General features: G+C 44.0%; 1 protein-coding gene across 23 annotated transcripts in view; it reads right to left on the reverse strand.

The window, feature by feature from the left end:
- The window catches only part of Ica1l (islet cell autoantigen 1-like), a 57,931-nt gene that overhangs the window by 12,528 nt on the left and 26,389 nt on the right, over positions 1-19,014 (reverse strand). For 22 of the 23 annotated variants that reach the window (XM_017596464.3, XM_063267208.1, XM_063267204.1 and 19 more), the window contains exons 4-9: positions 15,784-15,907; positions 14,210-14,408; positions 10,166-10,291; positions 7,808-7,906; positions 6,024-6,109; positions 4,107-4,150 (exon numbers count right to left, since the gene is read on the reverse strand). In XM_017596464.3, the coding sequence (XP_017451953.1) occupies positions 4,107-4,150; positions 6,024-6,109; positions 7,808-7,906; positions 10,166-10,291; positions 14,210-14,408; positions 15,784-15,907 (678 nt within the window). The remainder of the gene's footprint in view (positions 1-4,106; positions 4,151-6,023; positions 6,110-7,807; positions 7,907-10,165; positions 10,292-14,209; positions 14,409-15,783; positions 15,908-19,014) is intronic. The other variant, XM_039083638.2, reaches the window with a different exon arrangement.

A 19,014-nucleotide genomic window follows, 5' to 3' on the forward strand; every position in this document is an offset into this window, starting at 1 on the left:
ACAGCCCCTACCCCTCACAGCACCAAAGGATGCCTAGCCCTCAGCCAGATGGCCCAGTAACTGTCACCAGCCCTTCCCACCCAGACATAAATACAGCAGGGAAGCAATCACAGGACCTGATATTAGAGCTTAGTACAGGGCCCACTTGGTGAGACCCAGCAAGATGGGCAGACCTGAGGCCCCTATCCTTAGATGCAGCTTCTTGATCTGCAAGGCATTATCAGATGAAGATCCCACCCCAGAGGGCTACATCGCTGTCAACATTACACCTGTGCCTACTTAACAGTGTTGCACAGGTCTCCGTGGCTGTGAGACCACAAAGGTCAAACCTAGCTTAGTGAGATTCAGGCTAAGTGACTAGTTTTACCAAGGTTCCCAACTTTGGAATTTGGTCGCTGGCTGGGATAGTCCTATGGTTCTTGTCCCTAGGCTGGGGCTACCTGGCCTTAATGAGCAGTCTTGCACCATGAGTTCACCACCAGCAGATGACAGTCATTTTGGTCCTACCCTGCTCTTCACCACTGTGCTGGTCTTAGGCTGTAGGATCCAATTGTAGGCCCAGTATTGCAATGTTGGTCACCATAGGACTACTTACACCATTTGTCCCCCAATGCCAGCCATCACAACACAGAAAACAACTCTCTGCTTGGGGAAAACAAGGAAAGTAGACGCCCTGGGGCTGGTGCCTCCATGTGACAACCCTGGAAAAAGGGAGTACTGTGGTGTGTGACTGCAGGCCAGTGAGAGTGAGTGCAGTGTCTGGGCCCATCCAGGCCCCAGGTAGGCTTACGAGAATCAACGAGTCCTGATTGACATGATCAACTACAGATTGAGCAAACATAGGCTGGGGAAAGCATCTTTTAAAAAAAAAAATTATTGAAACAAGGTCTCACACGGAGTTCAGAACAGCCTCAAACTGGTGGCAACTGTACTGTCTCAGCCTGAAATTTCAAGTACCCCGTGGGGTACGTGAGCTCAGAGGGCAATCTTACATGAAAACTGAGGCAAACTTGGATGTAGGGCGCCATCTAGTGCTACATTAGTGGAAATGCCCACAGGCTCAGGGATTGCAAGCTGACTTTCTGGAAGGTCAACCGCAAACAAAGGCTTTCAATGTGAATACACAGTCTACAGACAAGAAGGAAAGACATCTCAAAGACAGGCAACTGGAAAAAATACGAGAACTGAAAAAAACAAAAAAGATGATACAGTATTAAAGAGTAATCATCTAGTCATACAGCACAAGGACGGCTTGAGAAGTTCAAGTAACTGAGGGCTTCCCAAACCTAGAGGAGGCTATCGGATACAGGAAAGTCAAGGGACACCAGCCACTCTTATTTTTAAAAAAAAGGTACACAGTAAGCTCTCCAGCGCTAAAGCAAATGTATGTAAAGTCATCCAATTTTGCTTGGAACAGACTATACCACAGAACATTTACAGGTCATGAGACTGTGGCATGAGGTATTCACGGTATCCAAGGAAACCAGAGGTAGCCAAGAAAACTATCCCCATAAAAGCTGTCTTTAAAAAAAAAACAAGGGGTGGGGTTGGGGATTTAGCTCAGTGGTAGATCACTTGCCTAGGAAGCGCAAGGCCCTGGGTTCGGTCCCCAGCTCCGGAAAAAAAAGAACCAAAACAAAACAAAACAAAACAAGGGAGTAAAGACAAAGCTGGGGGAATTTCTCTCTACCCAGCCTGTCCTACAAGAAATGCTAAAAGTTCTTCAAATGGAGAGAGATGCTAAGGTTGGGTGGGGGCCAGTATGTTTTTAATCCCAGCACTCGGGAGGCAGAACTCTGAGTTTGAGGCCAGCCTTGTCTTTGGAGTGAGTTCCAGGACAGCCAGAGCTACAAAGAGAAACCCTGTCTCAGAGAGAGGGGGGGGGAGGGAGAGGGAGGGAGAGAGAGAGATTCTCTAGTGTAAACACGAACATTAACTATTTGTGTCTCTAGTAATGCCCTAAACAACAACGTAAGTAAAAGCTCAGTAACTACACAACAGCAGTTATGTTGGGAGAAAGGCAATGCAAACAGGTGTAAAGTGAGTCCAGCACGGTGGCACCAACGGGACACCTGAATCTGATCCCAATAGAAGCAGGGAACCTATTGTCCTCTGACCTCCACATGTCAACTGTTGCATGCATGCACCCACATACAGAGACTCCCACACAAATAAATGTAAATTCTTAAAAAGTAAAAATGAAGGCTAAAGCCAGATGTGGGGTGTGTAGTTTTAATCCCAGCACTTGAGAGGCAGCAGATGGGTCTCTGGGAGTTCAAGGTCAGCCGGTCTACAGAGTGAATTTCAGGAGAGCCACAGCTATGTAATATTAAGACCCTGTCACAAATCAACAACAAAAAGACCCTGAAGGCTACAAAGGGGCATACCTTTGATCCCAGCACTCGGGAAGCAGAGGCTGGTGGGTCCCTGTGAGTTGTAGGCCAACCTGATCTACATAGAGAGATGCTAGCTCAAAAAAAAAATGACATCAAGAATTCACAATGGGCCTGGGTGTAGGTGAGTTGGCAATGTCTTTCTGAGCATGATCAAGACCATGGGTTCAGTGCCCAGTACCACATGAGATAGGCAAGACGGCAGTCTCTAATCTCAACTCTCTAGAGGTAGTGAAAGAAGGGTCTTCAGTTCAGTGGCATCTTTGGTTGTAGAGCCAGTTTGAGGCAGCTTAGACTGCAAGAGACCCTGCAAATGTAAAGGGTTTTAAAATTTTTATTTTAATCTGTGTGTATGAATGTTATGCCTATATTATGTATGCATGTATATATGCATATAGTCATATATGTATAAGAAACCCTTGTTTATAAGATGCTATTTTGTAATCATAACTAAACATTGATCACAAAGAATGAAAACAAAGTGTGAAATTATATACGCACAAATCATATATAAACATATATGCACATATAGCTATATATGTGTATGTATGTATATATACATACATATATACATGTATATATATGTATATATAACATGTACAAAACATTCACATATGTATATATACATATGTGTATATGTATGCATATACATGTATATATATGTGTGTGCGTGAGTGTGCACCATATGTGTGTCTGCTCCCTGGAGCTGGAATTACATCAAGCTGCCATGTTAGCTGCTGGGAACCAAACCCAGGTCCTCTGCAAGATCAATAAACTTCTCTTTAACTGCTGAGCCATCTCTCCAGCTCCTAGAGTTTTTTCAAAACTAGTAATCTCACATTTTATTTTCACTCTTTGAGATCAGTGTTAAATTGCTATGATTACAAAAAAGAATCTCATAAGCAGATTTTCTTTGTGAGTCTTAAGGTAATCCACAAAGCAAATGTCTGCAGTTGACACACCAAAAATAAAAAAAGACTGAAAGCTGGGCTGGAGAGATGGCTCAGCGGTTAAGAGCACCCGACTACTCTTCCAGAGGTCCTGAGTTCAATTCCCAGCAACCACATGGTGGCTCACAACCATCTATAATGAGATCTGCTGCCCTCTTCTGGTGTATCTGAAGACAGCTACAGTGTACTTATATATAATAAATGAATAAATCTTAAAAAAAAAAAAAAGACTGAAAGCACACTGAAGGAAAATCATCCAAGCACAGAGGAAAACTATCAAGTTGGTATTAAAGCAGCATTAGCAAGGGAGGTCCTGCTGGCCCATGCCTTTAATCCCAGCACTTGGGAGGAAGATCCATGAGTTTGAGGCTAGCCTGGTCTACACAGCAAGTCCCAGGCCAGTCAGGGATACAGAGAGACTCCCTGTGTCTTAAAAGGTGGGAGAGATGAGCTGTAGCAAGACCCAACCTAGGAATAATCAATAAATGTAAATGAATTAAATTCTTCCATTAAGGGTCAGTGACTGGTGACTGAATGTATTTTTTAAAAGTCACACTTACATGTGGCTTAAAAGGAACTTGGTTTGACCTCAATCCTATTAAGGAGGAACAAACCTGAGGTGTTCAAAGTGGAATTAAAAGGTGATGTTTTAAATGCAATTTAAGCCAATCTTTTAAAACATTTATATCATCTGAAAGACTGACGCAAACCATTTTGACATTAAAAATGTGGCCATTTCAATTTAATGTATCTACCATCTTACCTGGTTCTCTCTCAAATCTCTCTTCCTCTTCAGACAAAGCTACCCTAAAGTAAAAATCAGAAAGTACAAAGATTTTGGTTAAAACACATTCAAGGTCCATAGCCCCCCAGTTTCATATAATTAAAATTCTAATTCAGGAGGTATATAAAATACTTACCAGGTAGATCAAATCCATAATGGAGTATTATTTCTATAGATCTGCACAGACTATAAAAATCCTTAATTTTCTTTTTGTTGTTGGTTTTGTTTTGTTTCGAGGGCAAGGTTTCTCTATGCTGGTTGTTCTGGAACTCACATTGTGAACCAGACTGGTCTTGAACTCAGAAGAGATCTATACTTGCCTCTGCCTCTGAGTGCTGGGACTAAATGCCAGACTGCTGTTCCACCCCTCAGCTCCTTACTCTCATTTCTGACCTCTTATTTCTGTAAACACTCACTCAGACTCTGTCAGGATTGTAGGCTCTGGCCAAATATAAGGTTGACTATTCCTAATTTAGAAACCCGAAACTCAGAACTTCTTTATCATAGTAAGACTTGCTTTTATATACACACTATAGATTATTATCTCCATAGGCCACCAACATAAAACACATGGCCTCACACCAGTTCCTTGTGCCTATGTCTTCCTTTTAGCAAGGACTTCTTTTTTTTTTTCTTTTTTCTTTTTTTTTCGGAGCTGAGGACCAAACCCAGGGCCTTGCGCTTGCCTAGCAAGCGCTCTACCACTGAGCTAAATCCCCAACCCCTGAAGGCTATTTTAATATTTCTCTAAAGACACCTAAAGACCAATACAGTATCATTTAAAAAATTAACTACAAAAATCCTTGCAGAGTAAATATAAGTAGACAGGATTGTAATGAAATGTCCAATGATAGTATACATATATGATTTTTCAAAAATATTTTTAAATGTATTTATTTATTTTATGAGTACACTGTATTTGTCTTCACACATACCAGAGGAGGGCATCAGATCCCATTACAGATGGTTACAATGCTGGGAATTGAACTCAGGACCTCTGGAAGAGCAGTCAGTGCTCTCCATCTCTTCAGCACCCCCTCACCTTACATGTCCTTTTTAAACAACTTAGCTTTATTCATGATTTTAATGTCAATATAAAACTAAAGGAAGTTTAATTTATACAAACAATTTCATACATACAAACATTTCATTCAGATTTCCCATAGAGAATATGCTTGGGATCACCATCTACTCAAGAGTTCCTGTTACTACTGGGCTGTCAGAGTTGCTGCTGTTTGCTTAAGTCAGAGTGAAGCAGCTGATGAGCATGGGAAAAGTCAGGGAGTGAATGAGCTGTGGGTGAGCAGGCTGTGCAGGGAGCAGGCCTGTGAGGAGAGCAGGCTCATGAGGGGAGCGGACTGTGCAAGGAGCATGCTGTGCAAGGGGACTGGGGGGGTTGGGGGGCGGGAGCAGGCCTGTACAGGAGCAGGCCTGTGTGGGCAAGGCTCAGTCTCAGCTGTGTCATTGTGAGATTGGTTTCTAACAGCTGCTGCACCTGGACCTGCCCGTTCTCCTCCTCTCCTGCTCTCTCCTGCCCCCCCCCCCCGCCCCCCCCCCGTGTCCCTACTCCCGAGCCTCCCACCCTCCTGCTCTCCTGCAGGTCTGGCACCCTACAGTACTCAGGTCCTAATATGCATTGTTCCTCATGACAGAATCTGGATCGTCTCCACAAGCTGAGTGGATTTTTGTTTTGTTTTGTTTTTGTTTGTTTGTTTGTTTTGGCATTTCCTTTGCCTACCATGTTACTAGCAGGGAAAGATGTCTGTGTTGTTTGGGAAATGACATAGAATCACCATCCACTGAGCCAGAGAGGAGAGAGCCAATGACTTCTCCATGTGTGCCCTAGGGCGGCATCCTGGACTTCCACAGCACCAGAGGCAGCCTTTGCCTACTTACTTATTGAGGTTTGTACTAAGACAACTGCCCTCTGTTTGTTCTTCTTTGTCCTCTGCAGTGAGATTGCCTGGAGTGTCTTGTAGTTGCTAAGGATACAAAATTTAATGTTAAGTAGATTTTTTTTTAAAAAATTGCTTTTTACAATCAAAAGAGAAATGAAAATTTCAGATACTTAGAAAACAGGAGTAGTTCTGAGCGGAGAGCGAGAGCTGTGGGAATGTGGGATGGTGTCATTTGCACTGAGCCCCATGTACACAGTTCTTCACCCCAGCCAACTGTGGAACCACACAGACACTGTGCCATGCCTTAGAGAAAGGTCATCACCCTGTGACAAACCCAAAGAAAGCTGCACCCCCACCTGTGCCACCATCCTCGTCACAGAACTAAGGACGATCTGTCTAGGTTCTGAGTAGAAGTTGGGTACAGAATGTGCCTAACACATAATACAGCATTTACTGAAGCATTTCTTTTTTAATATTATCTATTTATTTTTATTTATGTGAGTACACTGCAGCTGTCTTCAGACACACCAGAAGAAGGCATTGGGTCCCATTACAGACGGTTGTGAGCCACCATGTGGTTGCTGGGAACTGAACTCAGGACCTCTGGAAGAGCAGTCAGAGCTCTTAACCCCTGAGCCATCTCTCCAGCTCCTGAAGCATTTCTTACAGGAAAACAAAACAAAACAAAAAAAAAAAAACCCAAACTTTAATCAAGGGCAGCTTTGGGACTGAAAGATGTATCTCAGAAAATGACTTAAAAGACGGGAAGTAGGCAGGCTTGAGCCTTTGATCCTTTTCTGAGCACTATGTGAGTTCAAGGCTAGCCTGGTCTTCAGAGTGTTCCAGGCCATGCAGGGCCACAGTGAGACCCTGTCTCAAAAAGGAAAAGACTTAAAAAGGAGACTGGAGAGATAATTCAGCAGTTAAGAATATGTTCTGTTCTCCAGGGAAGCCAAGTTCAATTCCCAGTACCCATAGAGACAGCTTTCAACCACCTATAACTCCAGCTCCAGAGACACCAGACACCTCTGCCCTCTGCAGGCACCTCTGCCCTCTGCAGGCACCTGTGCAGGAGTGCGCGACACACACATCCCTCCAAGTTTTTTTTTAAGGATGACTTTAAAAATCCATCACGGACACTTCATGCAGCTGAGATGGGAATGTGAAGGTAAGAGGCACTGAAAGCCAGCCCGTCAGGACTGCAGGGATGAGTGTCACAGTGTGACTGTTGAATAAGCTGCACGCAAAGATGCGACTGGTGCTGCACACACATGGAGAAACTGATCAAACTGAGCACGCTTCTCATATGTACATGCTGTGGAACTAGGTCTCTTATGTTTGTGTCTGCAGCTGTAGTGGCACCCATGTCAGGGCCATGCTGTGTGACCTGGGCATCATGAACCACATCTGTGTGCTTTAAGTTTTTTATTACTAATCTTCACTTTCTAGAAATCTTTATTTTAAAGGATTTATTTTTAATTGCGTGTGCAGATGCCTACAGAGCCCAGAAGAGTGTGCTGTCAGGCCCTAGTGCTGAAGTTATGGGAGTTGTGAGTCACCCAACCAACTTTGGGTCCTTAGCTCTTACACACACTAGCACTCAGCCCACAAGAGGCCTGTGTACTTTAGTGTTCCTGGCAGATACTGGAACCTAGGCAGGACAGATCCTTAGGAATGGGGAATGTGTTTCCTGAGTTTGAAACTAAGCCCAGCAAAAGGTACTTTTAACATTGTCACCTAACTGAAGCGGTTCAGCTAAGCAGGAGGACCTGGGAGACATACCTTGAGAGCCATGAAGTCATATGGATGAAAGCCAGCACAGGCCTCTTGGATTTGGGACATCATTTGAGCCGTTTTCTCCCAGAACCCAAGTAATGTTCTCTGCAGAAACAGAAAAGACAACACTGGAGGTCTGCCTGACCCAGGCCTGTCTGAGCACCGGGGACCAGAGAGAACAGTTCTTTATTTAAGTGAGCTCTGTATGTGCACGTGCCTGTCTGTACACAGCACTGGAAAGTACCAGAGGATGAATGTAGCTTATAATAAGAGAAAGAAAACCTGGGTCCAAATTCCTCGAAATCTAAAGTCAAAGGCATCAAAGGCATAAAACACCAATCTCTGCAGAAGGACACACGTCATTTTTATGTCAGCACATGTAAGACTTGCATGCACATGCGTGCATGAGTGTATGAGTATGTGTGGATGTGTGTCTTTGAGTATATGTGCATATCACAGAGTGCCTACAGAGACCAGAGAACAACTTGAGGGAATTGGGTCTCCCAAGCCACCGTGTGGGTCCCAGAGGTCAAACTCAGGTCCTCAGACTTGATGGCAGGCACCTTCACCTGCTGAGGACTGCATTGCCCACAGGAATCTGTTTCTATGCTTTGTTTTGCTTTGTGAGGCATGGTCTTACTATGTAGCCTTGGCTGGCCTGGAACTTGCTAAGTACACCAGGATGTCCACAACACACAGAAATCCACCTGCTTCTGCAGTGCCTGGATTAAAGGTGTGTGCCACTCTGCTTGGTTCATAAGTATCTATTCATTGGAGAAAATGCTACTAAATTTGACCTTTTGTTAAGGGCTCAACAGAGACTTGGCCCTAAAAACCCATTATTTTAGGGCTGGAGAAATGGCTCAGTGGTTAAGAACACTGACTGCTTTTCCAGTGGTCCTGAGTTCAAATCCCAGCAACTACATTGGTGGCTCACAACCATCTGTAATGGGATCCAAGGCCCTCTTCTGGTGTGTCTGAAGACAGTTAACAGTATACTCATGTATAAATATAAAGTAAATAAAATCTTAGATTTTATTTATTTATTAATTTTGTATATATGATTAGTACATTGTAGCAGTCTTCAGACACACCATAAGAGGACCCTGGATCCCATTACAGATGGTTGTGAGCCACCATGTGGTTGCTGAGAATTGAACTCAGGACGTTTGGAATTGCAGTCAGTGCTGTTAATCACTGAGCCATCTCTCCAGCCCCCAATAAAGTCTTTAAAAAAAAAAACCATGTTATTTAGCTAACTGATGTAATTTGTGATCTTCCTGTTGCTTCAAGACTGCTGTCCCAGGACAAAGGTTGAGAGGGAGAACAGAGGGGAGCTGAGCTCACAACTGTTGAGACTACAGCCTGCCACTGCCTTCACTTTCAAGGACATCTTTCCTTGAGTCTTGAGTTGCATGGTGCCAACCTGGATCAAGGACATGGCTTTCAGACAGCATGAGTGACCCTCTCCTCTCACGAATTCTCTCCTTTCTCAAAGGCAGCTTTCTATTGGCTGTTTACAAAGGCACGTGGAAGTCTGCAACCACGGCCGTGAGTAGCTGGTACTCGCTGTACCTTCAACATATGACTTGAGGGCAGGATGCACTGGAGACTTAGGAGGTCAGAGTCGCACAGCACACAGACTTGGTGGGTGGGAGATTTGGTAAACTTGCTGTTTGAAGCCCAAATTACCACTTAGTTGTCATTGGCTTCCTTATCTTTAGTCACTGCTTGACACAAAAGTTTTCAAACTTTTTGGATCATGGCATTCCTTTTGCTTTTTTGTTAGTTTTGGGACAGAGTCTAGTTGTGAACTCTCTATCCTCCTGCCTCTGCAGTTCTGGGGTTACCTGCATAAGCCCCCATACCTGGCTGGGCCCAGTGTCACTGCTTTAAATCAAAGTATACGTAACCAAAATTAAAGAGTCTTGATTTTACTCCCTCACCACTCCCCACCTTTGCTTTTTTTTGGGGGGGTTGTTTGTTTGTTTTTGTTTTTAAGGCAGGGTTTCACTGTATAGCCTTGGCTGTCCTGGAACTTACTTTGTAGACCAGGGTGACTTTGAACTCAGAGACCTGCCTGCCTCTGCCTCCTGAGTGCTAGAATTAAAGATGTGCACCACCACACCCAGCTCTCAACCTCAGAAAGTCCCTAAGTCTTTCACTGTGCCAGGACTCAAAAGAGAGTAGTGTGAAACTACAAGGCAGTTTCTAAGTGTCTCTTCAGTTACTGCCTTACAGGTCAACTGCAGCAGTCAGGACTTGAGCAATGACATACATTTTCTCACACCCATGACATGACTTTCAGAAGGAACCTCGCCACTCATCCTTACTGCGAGGACGTGCTGAGCATGGAGTGGGTACCTGGTAGGTAGCGAGTGAGTGAGATAACATATTGCACCGACTAGCACCCAGCAAGTCCACTTTCTGACAGACATCCATCTTTAACTTGTCGAAACAATCTTTGCTGTTTCTCACTTGAATCTGTACCTGAAATCACAAAAATTGTCAGTTACTATCAACACCAAAGATGCATGTCTAAAGGGTCTGAAATAAATGTCTCTCAGACACATGGAATTGTAACAGTTCCTCTTCTCAGGGTCATTATCACCCCATGGTTAGTGGTGGAGACTTTAGCGATTTCTGATAACTGTAGGAGAGTCTCATTATCGATCTCCTTTTAAAACATTTACATGTTTATGTTGCACGGGGTGGTGTGTGTGTGTGTGTGTGTATGTATGTGTGTGTATGTAATGTATGTGTGTATGTGTATGTATGTGTGTATATGTGTATATGTATGTGTATGTGTGTATATGTATGTGTGTATGTGTATGAGTGTATATGTGTGTATGTATGTATATATGTGTGTATGTATATATGTGTGTATGTATATGTGTGTGTATGTGTATGTGTGTATATGTATGTGTGTATGTGTGTATGTGTGTATATGTGTGTATGTATGTATATATGTGTGTATGTATATGTGTGTATGTGTGTGTGTGTGTGTGTGTGTGTGTGTGTGTGTGTGTAGGTCAGAGAACAACCTGTAGGAGGAGGTTCTCTCCTTTCACCATGTGAATTCTGAAGATGAAATTCACGTGATCAGGCTTGGTGGCAAGTGCCCCTGCCCTCTGAGCTAGCTCCTTGCCACTCCAATTGCTGTCCTATAGGTGAGAAAACCTGAGATAAAAAATGAAAACTGGGGTTGGGGATTTAGCTCAGTGGTAGAGTGCTTGCCTAGCAAGCGCAAGGCCCTGGGTTCGGTCCCCAGCTCCGAAAAAAAGAAAAAAAAATGAAAACCATAGTTGAGAAGAAAAAAATTATCCCAGATAAAAACAAATATCTGAAATGTTTAGGATTATGTACAGCATTTTGCTAAAAGAAGCAAAGAAATAGAAGGGCTGAGGAGAATGCTCGGTGGGCAAACGTCCCTGCCACCTAAGTTTGATCCTTGGGACCCAGAGGGGGAAAGAAGAGAACCAACACCCAGAAGTTGCCTTCTGTCAATCACATGTATTCTATAGTACGTGTTCACATACACAAAATAAATGAATAATGTAATATAAAATTTAGCTAGGCAGTAATGGCACATGCCTCTAATCCCAGCTATTAGGAGGCAGAGGCTGGGGGATCTCTTTGAGTTAGAGGACAGCCTGGTCTACAGAATAAGTTCTAGGACAGCCAGGGCTACACAGAGAACTCCCTGTCTCCAAAACCAACCAACCAAACAACCAACCAAACAAACAAATAATATTTAAAGATGAGCACACACATTCTAGCATCCCTTCCCCATGAGACCCGCCACACGACAGTATAATATAGAATAGTTTATTCAGGGCATGGAGACAGGAGTTAAGAGGGTAGTAGAGGCAGAGAAAGGAAGACAGAGAGAGAGAGAGAGAGAGAGAGAGAGAGAGAGAGAGAGAGAGAGGAGTAGATGCTTGCCATGAGTACATGGAGAGAGGGGTGGGGGGAGGGAAGGCAAGAAAAAGAGCAAGAGAGAACGAGAGAGCGCGGAGGGGCAAGCAGACCCTTTTACAGTGAATCAGGCATATCTGACTGTTGCCAGGCAACTGTGCAGTAGAGCTTAGACAGAATGCTCACACTAGAGGTATGTATGCATCTCATCAACAACAAATACAAATTATTACACTTTATAATAAAATACAATTTTTTTTGGTTCTTTTTTTCGGAGCTGGGAACCGAACCCAGGGCCTTGCGCTTCCTAGGCAAGCGCTCTACCACTGAGCTAAATCCCCAATCTCCATAAAATACAATTTTTAAATGTAAAAAAAGTAATAACCATTTTAGAAGAATAAATAGAAGCCATGGTAAAATGTTGGAAGACATTAATATTTCTAAATCATTGAGGCATTTATATATTTATTTCTTCATAGATGTCACTGGATAATATAAATACTGACTTTTGTTTACAAGTTGTCTAGTTTATGAAACACTATTCTAGGAACTGAGACACGGTGGCAAACCAAACAAGTGCTCATGCCATCACTGTCAGGTAGAGAGGGACAGGAGAAGTTCATAATTACAGGAGGGCCTCTGCTTGGAAACACACAAACAAGTGAAGGGAACTGAGTGACTGTCCAGGGCTCAGGAAGGCCCTCGGCAAGCTGGGTGTTTGAACAGAACAGCAAGATGATGAACGGGCTACACCAAGGACTCTTGGCGTAAGCAGGCCACGAAAGGGAAAGGTTCTGAGGAAGAGACTGACAGAGCAGAGCCCTGGGGGCACCAGAAGCAAGAATAAGAAGGCTGTGTGTGTGTGTGGAGATAAAGGAACAGACCTTGTGGGATTCTGAGGGGGATTAGATAGAAATCTGGTTGGTTTTTTTGTTTGTTTGATTTTTGGGTTTTTCCCCCCTTCCAGACAGGGTTTCTCTGTGTGGCCCTGGCTGTTCTGGAACTCACAGAGTCCAACCACTCTCAAGGACTAAATGTTATTATTATCAAGAGTATAATCAAGAGTATAAGTGGCTTAGGACAGGCCTCAGGTCAAGTATTCACCTAGTTGACAGGGCTGCCGGGAGTAATCAATGACCTTGACACAGCTAGAACCATTTTGGAAGAAGAAACTTAAATTGAGGAAAATGCCCCGACCGCACACAGATGTGGGAAGGTGCAGCTCACTGTGTGGTGCCAACTCTGGGCTGGTGGTCCCAAGTGCTGTAAGAAAGCAGGCTAACCACACCACAACAGAGCGGCAGGCAGCTCTCCTCTGTGGCTCTGCTTAGCTCCTGCCTCCACGCTTCTCTGCTTCAGGTCCCGTCCGCTTTCCTCTGCAGATGACTGTTCTGTGGAACTGTAAGCTGAAAACACCCTCCCCTCCCTAAGTTGCTTTTGGTAATGGTGTTCTACCACAGCAAGGAAGTAACTGAGACACAAGGCAAGGGGGCGACTCGCAGGATTTGGTACAGGGGACGCTCCATCAGCATTAATCATTGTGGCTTCATTATAGGGAATGAATTACTGAATGAATGTTAATAACCATATATAGTGAATTTAAAGTAGGTGTGTGTGTGTGTGTGTGTGTGTGTGTGTGTGTGTGTGTGTGTGCTCATGTAAGGACTCTACTAGTGGGCTGTATCTTCATATAATGAATTTATTAAAAAATATATAAGTATGTTACTGTAGCAGAATGAAAAACTTAATAATCTCCACTTTTTATTAGAACTAAGAATCATTTTCACATGATTTTTACCTTAGCAATCACAGATTTTCCCACTAGTAATACACTATTTTCTATCTGTACATAAATTCCAAAACCTGATTTAGAACACGATTAGAGCTTTTGTGAAATAAAAAAGGTAAGACTGTGAGCAAGGTGCCATTCAGAGTACGCCTGCTGAAATAGCCAAGCAGGGATAATAAAACCTAATTTCCTGGGCTGCAGAGATGGCTCAGCGGTTAAGAGCACAGACTGCTCTTCCAGAGGCCCTGAGTTCAATTCCCACCAACCACATGGTGGCTCACAACCATCTGTAGTGGGATCTGATGCCCTCTTCTGGTGTGTCTGAAGACAGCTACAGTGTACTCGCATACATGAAATAAATAAATAAGTAAATAAATAAATAACCCTAATTTTCAAAAGAGTCTAGAGCCGGGCGCGGTGGCATGCCCCTGTAACCCCAGCTCTCAGGAAGCCAGGGAGGAACTAGTGCTCCTGCCCAGCCTGGGCTGTACAGGGAGAGCCTCTCTTAGATGACTGAGCAGCAAAGAGCACTGGCTGCACAACTCTTCCCCAGGACCTGAGCTTAGTTCCCAACAGGGAATGGCAGCTCACAACCATCTATGATTTGACCCAATGCTGTCTTCTGGAGTGCAGACATACAAGTACTCACATACCTAAAAGACATAAACATCCTAAAGGAAGGAAAGGGACGCATTTCTTACTTTTCTGAACTTCTCCACTTGTTTGAAGGTGTCTGGGTCAAGTTCCTGTGATGCGTCTTTCATCCACAGCAGGGCCCCTCTGTACTCGGTGCGAGCCCGCTCCATGCGGTTGATGGTCACTGAGGTGTCAGAGATGGCCCTCTGACTGAACGTTGCCACTTCTTGCTTAAGACGAGACAGGGGAGTGCACAAGGCCAGTCTAACAGCACAGAGGTAGTGATCAGAGGATTATATATATCCATAAACAAAAATCTAGACACATTGCAACATGTATTCACCATGGAGCTAAGTCACAAATAGGAAATTCTTGACATGCTTTGAAGATTTAGAAAGCAGACCCTGAGTTACTGGGGGACATGCTTCTACAGGTTGTCTCTTTCAACTTTAGGGAACACAAGTTTGTTGATCCAGATATAAATAATCCACCAGGCACACCTACCCCCTAGAAAAGAATTCTAAAGCAACACAGGACCTGTGCTCCAAAACACAATGTAATTTACAGAGATTGTCCAGTTGGCAAGTGTAGGGAAAACTTGGGTACAAAAGATTAGATAAAAATGCTAGGAAAACTAATGGGGGTGCAGTTATTGGCAGCTTGGATGAGGACAGAAAAACAGATATTTAAGAAGTACAACTCAAAACCAGCTGGGCTAAAGCTGCTTTTGAACAGTGGCACAGGAGGGCCCTGGACCGTCAGGCTTGATGCCTTAATGAGGATTTCTTCACTAATGTGGCAGAGTGAAGCCACCCGGGCAGACATCTCAGTACAGGACCTGATAAGGTCAATTTTTTTATTTTGTCTGTAATACAAGCATCTGAGCTACATTTACTGTGTATATATATATGTGTGTGTATATATATATATATATATATATATATACACACACACACACACACACACACACACACACACACATATAGCCTTTATAACATATCTTTATGCTAAGCACTGTGAAATAATAAGGGGAAAGTATCGAATTAAGAAAGAAGAAAACCTGGCTGTGGTGCATGCCTTTAATCCCAGCACATGGGTAGGCAGAGGCAGGTGAGTATCTGTGAGATCAAGTTTAGCCTGGGCTACATAGTAACCTTTCTAAAAAATAAAAAAACAATTTTAAAAGAAAGTTTCCATTTAATTAGAAATACTATAATGTCACCAAAGCTGAAGGAGTGCTGCTCAAAGGCCTCGGCACGTGAGGCCCAGGGCTTGTCTGGTCAGCATCTCAGAAGAAAACATGGACACCGAAAAAATACACATATTTGAAATATTAGTCATGCTATAGCACTATTATAGAAAACCATTTGAGAAAAAGAAATATAATACAAAGTGCTAATTTTAGGAATTATGTATTCAAGAGCACCAATTTTTAATTCTTTTGAATGCAAATGAATAATTTAAAATGAGTAACTAAATGATTAATTAGAATTAAAAAAATGTATCTCTAAACACAGTTTTCCTGAAGCACATTCCATTGCCTTATTAGTATAGGCAGTAGTAGCCTTTCTGTGGGAGCATAGCACACGTCAGAAAGGTCACATGACTACAGGTCAGAGGGTGAAGGAAAGCTGTGGACCTTTGCTTGGCTGAAGAGCAGAGGGCCTTGCCGGCGGCGCCCATCATTTTGCCAGCTTGAGTTGCATCCCGCTCTGCTTGAAACGTTAAAAAGAGCCCTAGTTCATTTTCTTCCTCTGATATAACTAGGGGAAAAAAGTACAGTTTAGTTAATTCTTTCATTTCACCATTTGCTTAAAACTTAACAGGCAGGAGACATGAGTCTACAGGTCAAGGTGCGTGACAACCTGAGTTCAGTCCTTGGAGCCATACGTGGAAGGAGAGAACTGACCCCTACAGGTTGTCCTCTGACCTCCACACATGTTCTATGGCACTTGAGTACACAGACACACAGACACACAGACACACAGACACACAGACACACACACACACACACACACACACACACACACGTAATTTAAATTTTAAAATAAAGAGTCACAAGGGGAAGAAAATTCTCTGAGTTTCTCCCGCTGCAGAGGCTGGCAGCCTGGAGAGCACGTTTAGTTCTGGGTGCTGTAGATGCTGGGGCAGCAGAATTTCCTTCTGCAAAGCTGACTGTTCGTAACCACAGGTAAACTGGCAAATGTCAAACCATAAAAACTGCTATACTGACCCCAGCATGGGGTGCTGCCAGATGCTGAGAAGAAACTGAGGAAACACACAGGGACTGACTAAATTGACTACTTTCATATCCGTCACAGATCTAAAAACGAAATAAAACTGCAGGGCTTGACCAAGAGGAAGTGGAGTGTCGAGCATGTGCTCTGCAAGTGTGAGGCCCCATGTGCGCACGGAAGTCGGCTTAGGGTTTGTTTTGTTTTGTTTGCTTATTTCCTGAGACAGCTTCTCAGTGTGCATCAGATAGCCTTCTAGAATACACACACACACCATCATACCTGTGTGCATCACTTCCCCCACCCCCATCCCCCAGGGTCTCTGTAGGGAGCACTGGCTGTCCTGGAACTTACTATGTAGACCAGGCTGTCGTAGAACTTGGAAAGCTCCGCCTACCTCTGCCTTCTGGAATTGAAGGTATGCGTCACCATGCCTAGCCGGTTACTCATTCTTGTTATACTTTACAAGAGCGTCAGGCTAGAAACAAACCAACAGCAAAATATCGCTCCTTTGCTACAGATGGTTTTAGAAACGCCAATCTAGTCCTCTACCTGGTAACTTTTAAACCACTTTCAAATGGACAGGAGGAAAAGGCCTTCAGAACTCACCTAAGCCAACGGGACCCTGAAATGACACCAATGTCACACCTACTTTCGCCTTAGCTACAAAGAGGTTGAACACCAAAAGGGGTTTTCCCTGTGCTCAAGATGTGGTAGCGGGACATGCTGCATCCTCTGAAATGAAATTGTGGATTTCCTGGGTTTTCCAGAAGAAGCTGTGACAAACTGTTGATGTCATGGGAAGCAAAACTGTGAGAGAATCAAGGGATAACTGGGCAGACTTTCCCTACTGGTGAAGCCAACATGGTAATTGCTACAGTTAAGCCACAAACCAGAGATGAGAGAAAAGCTCCATCCAGCAGTGGTAATTTCACAGTGAAATTTTAAAGAAATGTTGGAGCATGTCTTTAGTTTCAAAATAAGGCAGGGGTCACAGTAAACATTGAAGATGAGGTGAAAGGATTGTCACTACAGGTCCAGCTGCAAAGAAGTGTACAGACTGGGGGCCCAGAATTGCATCTGTGGCTGTCTGAATAAAAATGGCCCCCACAGACTCATAGGAAGTGACCTTGCTGGGGGTGTGGTCTTGTTGGAATAGGTGTGGCCCTGTCAGAGGAAGTGTGTCATTGGAGGTGGCCTTTGAGGTCTCAAAACCTCAGGCCAGGCCTAGTGGCTCACCATCTCTTTCTGCTGCCTGTGGATGCAGCTGTGGAAGTCTCAACTACCTCTCCAGCACCGTGTCAGCATACCACCATGCTTCCATGGTGACAATGGATTTAACGTCTGAACTATAAGCCAGTCCCCATTAATGATTTAACCTCTGAACTGTAAGCCAACCTCCTCTTCCTTCTGCTCCTCTCTGCTATCCAAAAGGTGACCAAGGCCATAGAGCACCACAATGCAACGGTGTGGGGGGGGGGTGTTAGAATTTTTTCTAAGTTCCACCCCACTTACCTGGCAATAGCCAGGTGTGCCTGACTCACTATAAAAGGGGCTGCTTGCTCCCTCCTCACTCTCTTTTGCTCTCATTCGTCCCTTCTTGCTCCCACTCTCTCCCTGTCCCCCGTCATTCCCCCCCCACCCCCCACCCCCCACCCCCCACTCCTGCTCCATGTGCTCATGGCTGCCCTCTACTTCTCTACTCTCTCTCTGCCTTTCTCTGCCTCTACTACCCTCTTGAATCCCCTTCCTGTGCCCTGGATAAATTCAGGGGGAGGGGATTCTTCAGCATGGGCCCACCTAGGCACCCCCTTCCCCCATACCTGACCACACCTCCTTAGAACATATCCCCCCCTCTTTATCTTTTTATAAACACATCAGAGGTGACTTCGCAGTCTGTGTTATCACCTTTAATAAAACTATGCACTGCATTATAAGCACCAAACACTATCAGAGAGCATGAATCGGAGAATCTGGCCCTAGTAAAGCCCTGCTAATATTTTCAAAGTTATAAACTGAAAATTTTCAATTTCCTTTGGTATCTTCTAAGTATAGACTTAACAATGCTCCTCATCTGAAAGCATCTCTGTCCAGTCCATATACATAGCCCCTGGACAGAGGAAGAGTGTTCATACTTCTAACCCACAATTACTGAGTCCCCAACTTTAACGATGACTCAAAGGCGTGAGTCTACTGCGTTTTCTACAATCTGACTTCAGTCTATCTCTTTTTATTAACATAAAATATTCTTGTGGGACTGGAGAGATGGCTCAACAGTTAGGAGCACTGACTGCTCTTCCTGAGGTGCTGAGTTCAATTCCCAGCAACCGCATGGTGGCTCACAACCATCTGTAATGAGATCCGATGCCCTCTTCTGGTATGTCTGAAGACAGCTACAGTGTAGTTATGTATAAAAAAAATGAATCTTAAAAACAAACAAACAAACAAACAAACAAACAAACAAACAAACAAAAAACTCTTGCAAGCTCCAGGGAGTCATGAGACTTAGATCCACCTCTCACAGGTCACATGACTCCAGATAAGTACTCCTGTTAATTACAACCAAAACTTCCATGCCCATTGTCTACCCCTGAAGGTGGGCTCCCCCTTTCTCTGGTCTTGGGAGTCCTCCCTTC

The sequence above is a fragment of the Rattus norvegicus genome, chromosome 9, assembly GCF_036323735.1.
Source record: "Rattus norvegicus strain BN/NHsdMcwi chromosome 9, GRCr8, whole genome shotgun sequence".
NCBI lineage: Eukaryota > Metazoa > Chordata > Mammalia > Rodentia > Muridae > Rattus > Rattus norvegicus.